The sequence below is a fragment of the Podarcis filfolensis genome (assembly GCF_964270895.1).
Source record: "Podarcis filfolensis genome assembly, chromosome: 12".
Lineage (NCBI taxonomy): Eukaryota > Metazoa > Chordata > Lepidosauria > Squamata > Lacertidae > Podarcis > Podarcis filfolensis.
The window spans coordinates 30,752,482-30,769,568 of NC_139614.1; the positions used below are offsets into that span (position 1 = coordinate 30,752,482).

At 41.6% G+C, this 17,087-nt stretch overlaps 1 protein-coding gene across 11 annotated transcripts in view; it reads right to left on the bottom strand.

The window, feature by feature from the left end:
• DYNC1I1 (dynein cytoplasmic 1 intermediate chain 1) overlaps nt 1–17,087 on the bottom strand; it is a 228,848-nt gene that overhangs the window by 80,069 nt on the left and 131,692 nt on the right. For all 11 annotated transcript variants that reach the window (XM_083578649.1, XM_083578648.1, XM_083578641.1 and 8 more), the window contains one exon: nt 13,340–13,465. In XM_083578649.1, the coding sequence (XP_083434775.1) occupies nt 13,340–13,465 (126 nt within the window). The remainder of the gene's footprint in view (nt 1–13,339; nt 13,466–17,087) is intronic.

Here is a 17,087-nt window from a genome sequence, read left to right on the forward strand (position 1 = left end):
TTTGCCACTAGCCATGCTATCTGGGTCTGGTGGGAGTTGTAGTTCAACAGGAGGGCCATAAGACTAGTATCCCCTTCGTCATGGGAAATCAGAGGTGCCAAAGCTAGCAGAACAGGTTATCTGCCCCATGCAGATATATCATATGGTACAGCAATTTACATTCAGCTACCTGGGCACCTCTGGACTGGTGCCATTATTACATTTTTGTACAATATCTCAAATATTAATTGCTGAGACTTATTACCTTGGAACCTCAGCCAATAGTTTAGTCAGCTTAGATAACTAGAATTGGTCTTTTTTAAATTTATTTTAAAAAGCATATTATTGTGAGGTATAAGAAGCTGTGCTTGTGTATTTTACTGCTAAAGGCTCAACCTGATCACCCAAATCCGCCGACAGGAGGTGCTTTAGAAATAAAAAATGTTAATAATGAAATTGTGTTATTGTGATAGGTAGATTTAAGGTATACGCAGTGTCTTTATACTGCACGGAGCTAATTCATTCCTATTTTCTGAGTTCATGCGGTGAATCCATATGCTTTCCCCTTTGTTAATTTCTTAAAAGGTCACTGCCCCTCTGTGATCAATCTTCCAGGGAAAATTTCAATACTTCAACCAGTGATTGAATGCTTTTAGCTTCACTTTGCAGAATGTATGGGATATTAATCATCATTAAATTAATGTTGTTCTCATACAAAGATTCTCTTTTGGGGGAAGTAGGTTGCCAGTCATCCTGCTGTGGGGTCAGTGGGTGGGAGGCTGTTGATTTTAGACCCAGAGTAGGGGACAGTTGGAGCCAGGCTTTTAGTGATGGATCCCTTGGCTTTTGGAGACGCTAGAGCATTTCAAAGCAGTAACTGTTCTCCATCTCGTGCCAGATAACGCAGTGTGATGCTCCACTGTTTGCCGAGGACTCCCACAGAGGCATCTCACATAAGGTAAAGCCATTGCCTAGAATTCAGACCAAGCTAAAAGGGAAATTGTGCTACAAAAAGGCAAGCCAAGAAATGCTTATCACCGACAGTGTGGCTGGCAAACTGCTGTGGAAGAGGAGACAAAAATTCCGCAGCAACTTCTTTGTTATACTAATGTCAGGTTTCTTTGTGGGTATGAAATCTACACGGGCGGTGGGGGGGGGGAGGATTCATAGTGACGTTCGGATGTGTCAATTTCACTTTCCTCTCAGTTCCCCATTTTTCCAGTCTTAAATTCAGTTTTCCACATTTTCACGGTAATTTGTGGTATGTTTTTAAAACTCTCCTTAAAATTCATCAACATATTTTTTCCTAATATGCCTATTTTTGTAACCTTAAAGCCTACATTTTTGTGAGCAACTGCAACAATATAATGCATTTTTTGGCATTATTTTCACCATTATTTGCATGTTGTAACCTGCTTTGAGGGTTCCGCCTCCCCTTACCACCAAGTGGTGTGTGTGTGTGTGTGTGTGTGTGTGTGTGTATCCATATATATATCTATATACATATATACATATATATATAAATACACACACACACACACACACACATTTATATATACACACACACATCTTATGAAATAAATAAATAAAATACAACTTTATGCCATTTTTCTCCCAGTATATGCCATGTTGCACACATTGTATCACTGGATAACTGCATCACAAAAATTGTAAAAGTGTCCATTTCAAAGAACTGTGTTCTCAAGAAGTGCAAATCTGATAGTTTCTTATACAAATGGAAATAGAATCAAATCCCCCTACCCCACCAAATCCCTGGGGAGGAAGTAGTCCCAATTAAGAACACTGCCCTGTGCTCAATTTCTAATAAGATATTTTAGGAGTGCTTAAATGGCTTTGGAATCTCCATACCTCCTTGCCACACCCCTGCATTCTAGCTGTTTGGGGATTAATGATGACTCAGCCTGCCTCTTGGACATTACCCTAAGCCAATGGAGTGTGTTTCATTCCTTTTGGATGTTTCGTGTCAGCAAAGGAGCCCATGCCAGTGTGCTTTGCACTTGGAGCTGGGACAATGCTGAAATGGGAAGTAGCCTTGGTATACATTTGTCTCAAAAAACCAAGACTTTTTGATGTTAACAGAGTGATGCAGGAAGGATGTACTATTGCAATTCTATGTGCAATGCTAACATAACATCAGAAGTGGCCTAAAATGTGTGGGAGAGATACCCTTCATATTCTCAGTGGCATTCTAGGTTATTTTTTATTACAATGGTACCATGGTTCTCAAACTTAATCCGTTCCGGAAGTCCATTCCAAAACCAAAGCGTTCCAAAACCAAGGCACGCTTTCCCATAGAAAGTAATGCAAAACGGATTAATCCATTCCAGACTTTTAAAAACAACCCCTAAAACAGCAATTTAACATGAATTTTACTATCTAACGAGACCACTGATCCATAAAATGAAAGCAATAAACAATGTGCTGCAGTCACACAATCAATCAGTCAGTAGCTGAACTGGGTCCCACACAGTCACAAAAACAAAACAAAAAGAGCCACAAAAACAAAAACGCAAAATAAATAGCAAAAACCGACAGACCTCAGTGTAACACTCAAATTGGAAGCGTAACACTCAAAACGGAGCACATTCGGCTTCTGAAAACAGTTGGCAAACCGGAACACTTACTTCCAGGTTTGCAGTGTTTGGGTTCCAAGTTGTTTGAGTACCAAGGCCTTTGAGAACCAAGGTACCACTGTACTCCGCTTTTATTGCATAGGTGTGTCAACTTTACTCCAAGATGATCAGTGAAGCATACACTGTTCCCTACCCATGATATCCTAACCTTAACCCTGCAAGATAGGTTAAGCCAAGAGACTGACTGCCCAGGGTCAATGAGTGCCGATGCTGAGTGGGGATTTGAACCTGGAGTTCAACACTGGGTTAGCTTGCATTGGAGAACTGAATGCTTGAAAAACACTGTGACATTTATTCATCACAATTTAGAAACACATGGAGAACATCTGAACAAGGCCAAGTATCCAGACATATCACTCAGGGCATTTTGGGGGATGGAAGAAATTCACAACCAGAGAGCACAGGTACACACAGTCTCATCTCGGAGCCACACTTGGGGCTGCTCTAGAAATACAATAATCAAGAAAGGGTTCGTGTTCAGCTAGCCTAGACTGGAAAGGTTCATGTTTTAACTATAAACTCAGCACACATCTGGAAAGAGGAAGATTTGAATTCTGGAGACAATACAATATAGGCGGTGACCATTCTGTGCAGGGCGTTCAGTTCCTGGTCCCCGCATGTGTTGGCAGAGCATGCTTAAGCCCACCCTGTTCTACTCTCTTCCAGGTCCAAGTGGAAAATGGTTGTCACCTGTATACAAGAGATTTATGCAGAAACACAAAATATTTTCTAGCCAAAGTTTAGCACTTTTAGTCTTCATTGTAAAAAATTACACAGCAATCCTATACATGTCTACTCGGAAGTAAGGCTTGTTGAATTCAATGGGATTCATTCCTAGGTAAGGGTGTATACAATAGCCTCACAAGCCTTAATTATAGCCACAACTCTTCCACTGAAATCTACAGGACTTTAAAATGCTAAACATTTCTTCTGCTGTTAAACAGCTTTACAAACAGAGAGCGATTTAATAAGGGGTCCTGCTAAAATGTGTCTGAATCAACAATTCATAGAATACAGATCTCACCTGGTTTGACAGGACCATACTATATAAATGATATTATAAAACAAGAGGACATATTTATGCTTTCTATCAATGAAGCCTGTTCCAGCTTCTTAAACCAAACAAATGCTGTCATGTGCTTTTGGGTATCCATAATATAAGCCATCTGTGAAAGGCTGGTGTGTGTTTTTTTGCAAAGGCATCCTTTCCAGGGCGCTCTGATGATTTTGTCACTGCTTGGGGTTTTGGCAGGTCATCAACATCCCTCTAATTCCCCTTCATGAAATATAGCTTGTGAGCAGGATCTTCTGAAGGAACAGGGGAAAGATTTGAAAGCACGCCATGCCTGCTTTCACAAATGCAAAGTTTTGTCTTTAATCAAAGTGTGTTTTACTGTGCTGGTTGTCCCTACTGAAAAAAGGTATCCCAAAACACCGTTTTCAACGCCTGCTAAAAACTTTATTATTTAGGCAAGACTACTTAGAAATGTACTTTTATTTACGTATATTTGATTTTACAACTGTTGATTTTATCTGTATTTTGACCATTTTATTGTCTGCTGTTCTCAAGGTCTGTTTTTATCATTATTTCATTTTAATGACTACAGTGGTACCTCAGGTTACATACGCTTCAGGTTACATACGCTTCAGGTTACAGACTCCACTAACCCAGAAATAGTGCTTCAGGTTAAGAACTTTACTTCAGGATGAGAACAGAAATCGTGCTCCGGCGGTGCGGCAGCAGCAGGAGGCCCCATTAGCTAAAGTGGTGCTTCAGGTTAAGAACAGTTTCAGGTTAAGTACGGAACTCCGGAAGAAATTAAGTACTTAACCTGAGGTACCACTGTATTTTATACTATTATGTAAACTACCGAAAGGCAGTTTTTGATTAAGCAGTTTATAAATCTTGCTGAGTAAATAAATAAAATATATGGACAGGCTAGGTAGTCTGACCAATTCCGAAAGACAAGTCCGCTTAACTTATTGGGTGGGTGGCGTTGCGGCCAGGCCTCGGGGCCCGTGGTGATCCAGCATGGGGCCTGAGATGGGCGCCCTTCTAGCTGGGGCTTGGCCATGCCAATGGTGCAGGGCAGGGTCCCACCCAGGAGGGCAGGCCCCACTGACCAATCAGCAATGGCGGGGGGGGAGCATGTCCAGGGTAGTTTTAAACCACGGCACAGCCAGGAGACTACCTTCTCACTAAAGAGCAAGTACAGGTGATTTGTTGCCATAGGAGCTAATGGCTGGTGAGCCTTATGGAAGGGGGCAAGTTTTTTCCACTCCCTCCCTTGGCTGGAGGTGACATCATCAAGGTGTGTGTGAAATGGGGGGTGGGGACAGCCAAAAGAAACTGGCAGTCTTGGGACTGGAACTGAAAAGAGATATAGAGCCTTCCTTCAGTGTTGATGGTAGAATGGCACATAGTCGCTTCTGTGAGTGGAGAGCACCACCACTGGTTAGGGGAAGCTTCTCCCTGCTGATCAGAAGCTACTTCACCAGTGGAAGCTAGCACAAAGGCCCGAAACGAGTTGTTTCAGCATGGGAGGCCAGTGGCTTTGGTTACACTAGGTCCAAAGGCCTGTGCTTTCCAAAAGGGGCCCAATCCTTGGATTTTTGGAGCTGGTATAGCAAAATATAAAACTCTCTCAGACACATATCCATTTTCTGTCCTGGTGGGTGTGGAACAGCAAGTCTTGGGATGCCACAGTGGACCCACACGATCCCACACCTCCCCTGCCCCACAAAACTGCAGTGTAAGCCACTCAAGAGGCTACCATAACAAATCAGGAAGCTCCTGATGCCAAATCATACCTACTGGTCCATGTAACCTGTAGTACTGTCCACTCTGTCTGGCAGTTGCTCCCAATGGTCTCAGGCAAAGGTCCCTTTCACATCACCTGCTATACAATCTCTATAACTGGAGATTGAACCTATGCCCTTTTAAAATGTGTTGGGGGGTGCTATTGGGTTGTTCTTGTTTTTATTTTGATAACGTACTTTGTGGTTTTATATTCTGACTTTATTGTGTCTCTCTCTCTCTCTCTCACACACACACACACATTTTACATCTGCATAACATATGAAGAGGATGGATGCAAGCGATACCTCTGTTAAGTCTAATTCTTTCCTATCTCACCCACTGGGAAAAGAGATATCCCCAAGCTACCATAAAAACAAGGATTAAGAACACACATAAGAGAGAGAGTGTGTTAATAGAAGATACTTCATGCTTAGCCTGGAAGGTGAAATAATTATTTGAGCCAGGTCAGATGGAATACTTTTTTTATAACACCCTTCAAGATGCTATAAGAAAATATGTATTGCAAGTAATGGTTTTATAACTCATAAAATAACATAGCTGAATTTCCACTTCCCTGCCCCCATGGTTTAAACCAGCAAGTGCCTAAACTTTTCCAGCCAAGGAAAGCATTTTCTTAATGCTTCAGCTAATAAGTGAATATGAAGTTTCAGTCTCAGAGGAATCAAGAGACGCATATGATAAACAGCAAAAATGCAAAGTGGGGGGGGGTCGTATGGGCATCTGATTGCTGCTGGACAAAAGCTTTGTGTGTGGCTTAAGGATTGTCCACTACAGCCTTCACACAACTTTGTGTGTCCATTCCCAGTATTTCAACTGCAGCCACTTTTTGTTTTGTTTTCACTATTAGTCATCATTTATGAGCTGGGTGGAGGTGAAGATACAACTTCAGACTTATGCAATGCTTTATTAGAAAACAGAAATAGAAGGCTGCCTGCTTGCTAAAGTTTGATGGAATGGAAAAACAGGCTCAGAAAAAGTAAAGGGATGCAAGGATGCCACCTGGGACTCGAGTAAATTTGAAAGAAAGGAAAAGCCTTGAAAAAAAGTGATGATGTCCTTTACATCCCTCCCAAGGCTGTTCACTATCCCTTTTTCAAATAATAGCAATAGAATACTATGGTATAATGAATTATGCGCTTGAAATGAAGGAGGAGGAGGTGGGAGAGTTAGTGTCCATCGTTCATATAAAGGACACAGAATGTTTGCCACTTAACTACAAGTTCTTTCACTGTCAGTGAAACGAAAGGGAAACCTGTACGACTTTCAACATTGTCCTTCATTACTAGGGTATGGTCCTAGGATCTTTATCCAGTTGATGAGCATCAGTATCACCTTTTAGCACCTAGGAGACATTCCTGCATTACTTTACAGGACTTGGCATGTGAACTTCAGAGAATCGATTCCAGCTATATGAGCAGATATTTATACTAAGCATTGGTAGATGGATGGGCAAAGAAGAAGGAGGTGAGTATTAAGGAAGTTGGATTGGAAAAGAATGAAAAGAGGACACCTAAACTAAGGTCTGGGAGAATCAATGGCTGCTGCACACACAGAGAGACTTTTTGGTAAAACACAATATTGCCCATATTGCCATCGTAGCGATGCGTCAGACGTGCTCTCAAGAATCTGGAATTCTGGCAGCTTCAGAAAACAGGCCACTGGAGCACTGTATATATCAACATCTCTTTACTTAGGAAAAGAAAACAGCAAAGGAGAAATGAAAATCAGGGGAGGAAAGCAACTCCAGCCAACATTGGCCACTAAATACAGATTTTCAGTTAACTTCAGTGTGTTTAATTCTAAGATAGGCATTTCTGATTCCATCCACCCAGTTGAAAAGGGAAAGACCACACCAGAATAAGCAACAAAGGGTGGTCAGATCCATAATTTAATGACAGCGTATGGAAGCCACTACAGAAAACTTGGGGGTAGGAGGCATAGGGGAGAGAAACATTCTATAGTGTGGTTAAGGGGCTGATTTCTAGAACCAAGCCACAGTATTTTCCAAGCCTGGGCAGCTTTTATTGAAATTAAAATAGAAAACCTAAGGCCATATCCCACACAGAAATTGACAGGTTAGCAATGACATGGAGCCTACCATGGTGAGTATGACTGGATGGCGATGTTTTAGAAAGAAAAAAGAAACATCTGCAGAACCCAACATCACACTGCCATGTAGGAGCCATCTACCAAGCATGGCTGTCAGTCTGCATTTCTGGGTTGTTCAGGGCCACTTCTGCATTTCACAGATTCATAGAGCTGGGTCCCATCTAGTCTCATCCTTGCCCAAAAGCAAGACATTCCACCTGTCACTGTAGTCTAGCCAATTGTGGCTGTCCTCATGACAGCAATCAAAGATCCTGGTTTGGTCCTGATGTAACATTTTTTTCTTCCACAAAGGATGACCCATGGAAGCTGTTACACAAGAATGTGGGAACCAGGGCTCTTCCAGGTGACGGGTTGATTAAGCATTCAATCTGATTTATTCTTTGCACATACGGTAATTTGTATGGAGATTGTACAGTGTCACTGTTTACCAAGCATTCATTCATACCACAAACATTTTCTGGGTGGTTTTTTGCGTTGTTGTTTTTTTTGAAGTGGGTTTGATGCCAAAGAATGCCAAATCCAATTTGATTGCGCGACCTAAATTTGCCAGTTTATGACTGAATCATACCCGCAAAACAGCGACAGCCTGGAAATGGCCCCAGTCAGTTTTGCAGCATAGATCTGGAAACAAGAGGTAACTGGTCCAGAATGCAGCAGCCATGCTTTTTAACTGAGCCACATGATAGAGATGAGGACTGCTGGTCTTTAAAGTTCTGCAGTAGTTACCACATAGTTCCAAGGCTCAGTTCAAAGTGCTGTCTTTGACCTTTAACACCTTAACCTCATTCCAGATGTTGTCAAACTACAACTCACTATCAGCCTCACTGGAAAACTGGATATATTAGGCAAAACTGCATATAAATTTGTAAATTAAGAGAAATGCCCACTAAAATGCTGGTGATTTATTTTTTGTGAGGTATCTAAACACACACACACACACTGATTCAGAAATGTGTCAAACTGAAGCTTGGGAAAATGAGAGAAAATGAAACTGACAGGTTCATCCATCCTTATCTGGGAATAAGCCCAATTGCCTCAGTGTGGTTTACTTCTGAGTCAACTTGCCCAGGACTGCAATGCACTTTCAATTCTTGGAAAGAAGCAATTAAAACCATGCTTTTGTTTGTCTTTCTTCAAGCTTGATGAAATGCATTTATCGAGACCCCACCAATGGCTATTGTTTTTGAAAACTGGAGACGGTTGATAAATAAAACTGTGAATGCTGGAAGTCTGGGATGCAGGTTAGGGAACATTTCCTTTGCAGATTTTAATATATATTATATATGAAATGAGACTAAATAATAACATAGTTGGTTTCCACTAAGTAATCATAGAATGACATCATTATAATCTTGAGCATGGCCTACTTGCCTTCCAGACTCTGAGGTAAGTCAGCTTTTATTTAGAAGGCCAAGAGGAAGCTCTCCAGCCAAGGGTGACTTCTTTTGATCACATGAGCTATGATTAACCAGTCAGGAAAAAGAAATTCTATCTGGCCCCTATTCTGCTCCGCTATTCTCCCCACCCTCTACCCCATAAGGACGGTAGCTCAAGCATGGTTCCAGCTAGCAACGCTAACAATGCACTGGGGAAGAGCATTTAAAATATCTGTGGGGATTTTTAAAGAAATAGTGTCATGGCATTTCTTGCAGTCGTACGCCTTTAGCACATTCTTAAATCCAGATTCAGGTTGTTCGTGGTTTCAAACTGGATGTAATTTTAGTGGATCTCGATCAGAAACATAACAAAAATGCTGACTCTTATGGCAGATGTGAAAGTCCTCACATGATTCCCCATTCACTGAATCCTTCCTTATTTTTAGCCTCAGCACGCTTAACTAGATTAAACAAAACTTTGATTTTAAATAGACATGTTGGTATTGACCTTGAAAGCCGCAAATAGTTTGGCATTAGAGGTTATTTGAAGGATGGCAAAAACATGAGACAACAACTGTTTTTTCTCAAAAAGTGCCAAGTTTTATTGGTGCCCAATTTCTTTTGGAAAGAATTCCTCTCCTCTTCAAGAGCTGATCTTGATACTTACTTCTTCACTCAGAAGCTTATTGAGTCAAAATCTGAAAGACTAGCCACACACATATAAACCAGCCCAGGGCTTAAAGTTGGCAGCAAAGGCCTTTCTTCTCAGATGTATCAGAGTAGTCTTCTTCTTTGGCGATCACTTGTAACCGAGTAAGATTGTCTTCCATGAACACAGTCTTAATAGTGAGTCCGTAAGTGACTGTGGAGGCCAGTTCTGAATCCACACGTCCTTCCACAGTGGGGACATTGGTTTCCGGACAGGAGTTGATCACGATGAAGGTTTGCCAAATGTCTTCTTCTTTCTTCTTCTTCTTTGGCAATCACTCATAGCTGAGTAAGATTGTCTTCCATAAACACGGTTTTAACAATGAGTCCGTAAGTGACTGTGGAGGCTAATTGTGGACCCACACGTCCTTCCACAGTGGGGACATTGGTTTCTGGGCAGGAATTGATCACGGTGTGGATTTGCCAAGCGTGCCTTCCTCTTAGCATGTTTCTCCCTTTTGTCCTGAGTTCGAGCGTCTTCAAAGTCCATGACACCTTTGGTAAAGGCTGTTCTCCAATTGTAGTGTTTATACTACATTTTTTTGGATTTCCTTGAGAGAGTCTTTAAACCTCTCTTGTTGCATTAGGCTTCCCATTTTGAAGTTTGGAATAGAGTAGTTGCTTTGGAAGATGATAATCAGGCATCCAAACAACATGACCAGTCCAATGAAGTTGATGTTGAAGAATAATTGCTTTGATACTGGTGATCTTTGCTTCTTCCAGTACACTGGCATTGGTTCGCCTATCTTTCCAAGTGATGTGTAAAAATTTTTGGAGACACCGTTGATGGAATCTTTAAAGGAGTTAGAGATGGCATTTATAAGTGGTCCATGTTTCACAAGCATACAGTAGATAACAATGGCTCTCAAAGTGAACCATTCACAGTGCAACCAGCCTGTTAAAACAGGGTTGTGTTATCGCCCCAACTCTAATTATTATTTTCATTGCCATGATCCTACACTTTGTCGAAGGGAAACTCCCCACCGGAGTAGAAATCATATATCAAACAGATGGAAAGCTCTTTAATCTGAGTAGGCTGAAAGCAAAGAGTAAGGTTACCGTAATTTCCATCATAGAGCTTCAGTATGTTGATGACAACGTAGTGTGTGCACACTCAGAGGATGACCTCCAAACCATCCTAAATATCTTCACAGCAGCTTACGAAAAGCTTGGCCTATCGCTCAACATCCAACATCCAAAAAACCAAAGCGCTACACCAACAAGCATAAAACAACCCCTCTGCAGCACCACAAATCCAACTCAACGGTGTAACATTAGAAAGTGTCAATCACTTCTCCTACATGGACAGTTATCTTTCCACAAGGGACGACATTGATGCCGAAATCCAGCATCACCTAAGCTGCAACTTTCTCCTGATTGAAGTGCAGAGTGTTTGAGGACCAGGACATTCACAGGGAAGCCAAAATGCTTGTTTACAAAGCTATTGTACTACCAAAGCTATCATAGTAGGCGCTAGAGAGATATAGCCTTTTCAGCAGTGGCCCCATATTTGTGGAACTCCTTCTCACATCCTTATCAACTTTTAAACAGGCCTTGAAAACCTTATTATTTCAATACCCATCGGGTATTTTAACTGGTTAAACTGTTGCTGGTTTTTGCTTTTTAGTATCTGAATTGTGTTACCTATACTGTATACTGGTTTTAGGCTGTTGTTCATCTAAGAAAATAGGAAGCTGCCTTATACAGGGTCAGACCATTGGCGCATCCAGCTCTGTATGGTCTACACGAACCGACAGTGGCTCTCTAGGGTTTCAGACAGGATCTCTCTCAAATCTACCTGGAGATGCTGAGGATCAAACCTGGGACCTTCTATGTGCAAAGCACATACTCTTCAACTGAACTACAGCCCTTGCTTTTAGTTTTGCAATTGTAATAGCATTGTTTCAGTCGTATTTTATGTTTTTAATTGTTTGTGTGAGCTGCCTCGGGTGGCGTATCAACACTGAATGGTCCAGTCCTCTCATTCTGTTAGCACAAGGATTTATGCTTGCATAGCAGAAGCCCCAGTAGATGTAGAACAAAGCCATCAAGGTGGTAGCCACTGATAGTCTTATCCCCCTTGGATATGTCTAATCTTCCTCCTAAGCCATCCAAGTTGGTGTCCTCCACTGCTTCTTGTGGGAATGAATTCTATAGTTTAACCAAGAAGTGCTTCCTTTTGTCTAGAAGAACATAGGTTCCCCATCCTATGAGGCACTCAACCGGTTATTACAGAATCTGGAAGGCGAGCCCCAATGAGGGATCCACCTGGTTTCAGATGTGGATTGGGCTACCTGTCCTCAGGGGCGTGTGGGAAATGACTCATGGAGACACACCCTTCATGTTGGAGACACGCCTCTTGATTTCCTGCCTCAGCTGTTCATGACAAAGTACGGAGTGACAGCGATGTGACATCTGCACCGCAACCGCTAATCAAGCAGGAATCGGTGGGAATTGTCACCTTGACCTCGTTTCTACCATGCTGTTGGCAAAGCTGCTATCCACAAGCGCTCTCTGTGCCGGTGAATGGCTGCAATATCACTGCAAACGATGTTAAAATGGAGCGCCGGCTGCTCTGGAATATAGAGGGCAGAAGGAAATTTACGTGGGTGGGAAAGCACATGTTGCCAGCTGGAGGAGGAAGTGGTACACCACACTTACTTCATAAGTGTGAGGTTTTTATAAACGAACTCTCTTGAGGATTGTTTAAAATAGACAGAAAATGACACACAGTCTCCAACTGGGCTATGTTGTTGTTTTAAAAGATTGCATGCATTCTAAAAACATTAGCGTGCTTCCTCGTGCTCTTTCCAAAAGGCTATATTTTTAACCTGAACCTCTTCCGAATGGTGGGCAGTTGAGTCACACAGGAGTCTTCAGCACAGTACAAAACAAACCGCTTTACCTTTTGCCAGAAGGGTAGCTGTGTTAAGTCTGTTGCAGGAAAAACCTGTGTTATCCACCAATGCTCTTTTGCGAGCAACGACTGATGATAAAGCAGTTATCACTGTCTGTATTTTTTCTGCATTCCATTTCCTTCTGACCTCGATGTTGACCGTCTTTACTCCGGGGCCATGAGTATATCACACAGAGATACACACATGGCTGGGAACTGCAAACACAGAGGTCGGACGGAAATGAAACACAGAAAAGTACAGGCAGTGATATTGACATAATTAACATTATTAACTCAAGATAAAACTTCATGCAGCTGATGAAGTGGATGCTAATCCATGAAAGCTTATGTCAGCCTCCTCCAACCTGATGCCCTCTCACACTTGCTGATAACACAGGAAGCCATCTTATAATGAGTCAGAACATTTGTCCATCTACCTGGAGATGCAAGGATTCTGCTCTGCCACAAAGCTATGACCCTTCCTCCAAACATAGGAAGTTGCTGTATACTCAGACTATTATGTTAAACTCAGAGTTAAATGTTGTCTACATTGACTGGCAGTGACACTCTAGAGTTCTAGGCAGGGGGCATTCTTAACCATACCTGAAGATGTTGGAGATTGAACCTGGAACTGTCTGCATGCAAAGCAGATGTTCTACCACCACGAATGGGTTGCAGACCACTAAGGGGCTAATGGAAGTTGCAGTCCAAAACATCTGGAGTGCACCAGGTCGGCAAAGGTTGACTTATGCCATAATAAATTTGTTAGTCTTTGAGATGATCTTTATTATCTTACCTGACAATGAAAAACATATTCAGGGGTTGTTTTCTTAAATTTCATGTTCCAGACCAAGGCCACGCCATCAGGTTCATGCGGCGCATCTTCGTTGTTGTTGTAGGAAGCAACCATAAGCTCCGGGTACTGTGCAGATAAAGATTATGCTATTAAATTTCAGCGTGCAAGGGGGAACAAAGTTTTAGCTGCTGGAAAAAATCAGAGGAGTTCAAAACAAAATAGAAGATAGCAAGAGGACAACAAATGCCAGTGGGTCACCCAAAATGAGTAAGAGAGAGAGAAAGAAAGAGAGAGCGTGTTTAGTATTTCTGAAATGCATTTTGAGCATTTTATCTACAGGGGAAATGCAGCTGAAAAAAACCCATTGCAGGAAAAATCCACAGTCTTCTCTCATTTGTGATATCGTGATAACTAATATTGGTCTATCTTACAAGATATTGTATTGTCCTAAGTTTTAATTTATTATCTGCATTGTTATCGGCCTGGAGTCTATTTTTTAAATAAATAAATAAATAAATAAAGATTTCTTGGTTAACAAAAGTATGTGCAATGTCTCTTTTTTTCAAATTGCATTTTCTACAGACCCTAGAGTCTATTTTGATCCTTTGATGCTTACCTAGGAGTAACAGCCACGCACTCAATGGGGCTTATGCTTAGGTAATTGCACGTGTGTGTGTGTGTGTGTGTGTGTCAAAGAGAGAGAGAGAGAAGTAATTCCACTCTCAAGATAAGAGTATAAAATAAATGTGTTTTATCACTTTTTATTCATTTAAAATGTTTGAAACTCGACTTTTCAGACAGACACACAGACACACAAACAACCACAACAACAACATGGCTTACAAATATGGGCAAAAATATACTGAAATTGTAAGATGAACAGCAGCAGAAACGTCAGATACACACTGGGAAATAAAACAATACAAGTGCAAGTTTAAAAACCGTAATAAAAACGATGGATGGTTTTTTTTTAAAAAAACAAGTAGCTGAAGATCTAGTACCATTTAAAAGCCACTGGAAGCACATAAAAGGTAGGACTCCGTAGGCAGGATTGTGGGGGAGAACGCCATTCATCCATCTTTATTGACTTATAAAAACATTTATCTATCACCAACTCATATAAAGTATCAGTTATAAAGACAGCATAAAACGATTTATAAAATAAACATAAAAATACTAACTAATAATTGAAATGACTGTTTCTACATGTCTCCTCAAAGGTGCATCTTGAATCCCATGGGGAGACTACCTGGCAGGAGGACTTACGTGGGGGTGGAGGTAGGTTGCAGACAGCAGGCCAGGATAAAGGCTAGGTTTTGTTTTGGGGTTTTTTTTTAAAAAAAAACAGTTTGCTCCTCACATTTCAGCAGTATCGGACATCTGTTTTTAATGTTAACAGAAGCTAATGGAATCGTAATGTCTAAACTATGCCTTTCATTTCATATCAGGATTGCCAACTTTTTTATGGCAGAGCTCTTCTGCCTTTGACAGCTGCACAACAAACAGAAAGCTAGCCTTCACGACAGGAAAAGCTTTAGTTGATTAAGTTGTGCTTATCACTCAAGCATTAAATAACATTTGAGCAGGAACTATTGTAGCGTACAGATAGGGTTGCACGACATCCTTCAACAAGGTCAGTACCTATATTTCCCCCATGTGAACAAGCCAGACTGGCTCCAAAGATATGGGGGCCTTTGGCAAAATGTTATGTGATGGGCCCTCTCCTATGTAGGTGGGCCTTGAAGGGCTAACCTGGTTGCAGGCAGTAATAAGGCAGCAATTGGGGCAATTGATCTGATGCTAGCAGCCCAGGGTTGCTTGGGAATGCTTTAAAGTAAAAACTGTGGTTTTGAAATCTGTGACTGAAATGGGCAGTTTTGAAAGGTTCAAGCCACCATCTTGATTCAAAATGGCACCCAATTTTATCCAAACATTGACATAAACCTGCTCCCTGATTTCACTTCATCTTAAGTGGTGTCCAAATGGAAAGTGAGGAGACAAGTTAAGGCAAAATTAAATTTTACAACTTTCCAAAAATTACAGTAGGAGCATAATACTATCCACCGTTCATCACCATCATGGTGATGCTGTCTGTCTGTCTGTCTGTCTGTCTGTCTGTCTGTCTGTCTGTCTCTCTCTCTCTCTCTCTCACACACACACACACACACATACACCCCTTTCTAGCAGAATTCCATTCGGCTTGATTTGTGTGAATTCCAGCATGCCTTTGATAAACTGTGCACTGTACAGTGTAATGTTATCACAGTGTGCTCTGATGCCTCTGTGCTACTTAGCTGTCTTTTGCACTCCAGAGGTCAGAGGTCAAAGCGCTCCCTTTGACGTAATGCACAGTGACACTGAGAGCAGTTAAGGTGTACATCCAAGAGGAATAAAGCTTCGGAGGAGAGAAGGTGAGCTGGGGCCACCCCAGAACAAAGCAACAGGAGACAGAAACATGCTTGTGCGCCTGGGGGCACGAACAATTACATTTTTTGGCAGTTGCCTTCCAGTTGACTTTATCTCGCTGTCCCGGGAATACAGTAAATGCTGCTTGTTAAAAACCTATCAGATAAGAATTCCATGTAATTTCCAGCTCCTTGAACAGCCTGAGATAAGTGTTTCCTCAGGCTGGTTTCCCAGTTCTGAACAAATCCACATATGCTTACTGACCACCCACGTGCCAACGCATACCTGTTGCAAAATGGATTCGATTAAGACGCATAGATGCTAAAAAATTTCCCTTTAAATGTAGCTGTGGTCATATCTCATAAGCATATTACTCCAAGGTCTACATTATCTTCCTCAAGCAAGCTACAAGTTTGAGGTTCAGACAACATATTTATTGAGCATTCGTCCTGATACACTTGCACAAAGCTTACATGGAGGTTAGATTATATCTGGTCTCTATTAAACATTTGTTATTCGTTCCAATTTCTTTGCAGGGAGGTTATATGACAATGAACATTCACCCTGCATTCACCCTGGTTTGATTGTGGGCTGTTTATACACCTTCCCATTACTCATTTGTTCATCCCACACTTTTCAATGCATTCCCCCCTGACTTTTCTAACCAGAGAAAGTCCATTTCCTTTTAAAAGTGGATTTGTTGCACTAGGGTGACAGAGCACCTTAATTCACTGTGATTCCACACGCCTTATTTCCCTGGCATGTGCCTGAATACCAATTTAAACAGTCATGGCTTCCCCCAGAGAATCCTGGGAAGTGTAGCTTCTTAAGGATGCTGAGAGAGTTGTTAGGAGACCCGGATTCCCTTCACAGTGCTACAGTTCCCAGAGTGATTTAACAATTGATCACTCTGACAGCCGTAGCTCACGCAGGGAATAAAGATCTCCTAGCAATGCTCAGCACTCTTAACAAAGCACAGGATTCTTTGGGAGAAGCCATGACTGTTTGAAGTGGTACGATACTGCTTTAATTGTATAGAGCAGATGGAGTCTTTGACTGGTGGCGGCTCCTTGGCAGAGGTCTTTCACATAGCATACTACCCAGTTTATCAGTCTTTTAAAAATGGAGATATAATACCAGGAGTTGAATCTGGAACCCTCCACATGCAGGGGATGTATTCTACCACTGAGGCATGGTTCCTTTATCAAAATCACATGGTATATATAGAAATTGCAGAGCGACTTTGGCTTGTGGCAAGTGCAGTGACATGTTTTATTTTGCCGCCAATCTTGGGCCATTGAATATTATGGCATGTAACAAATCTCCCTCAGACAGCAGCTTG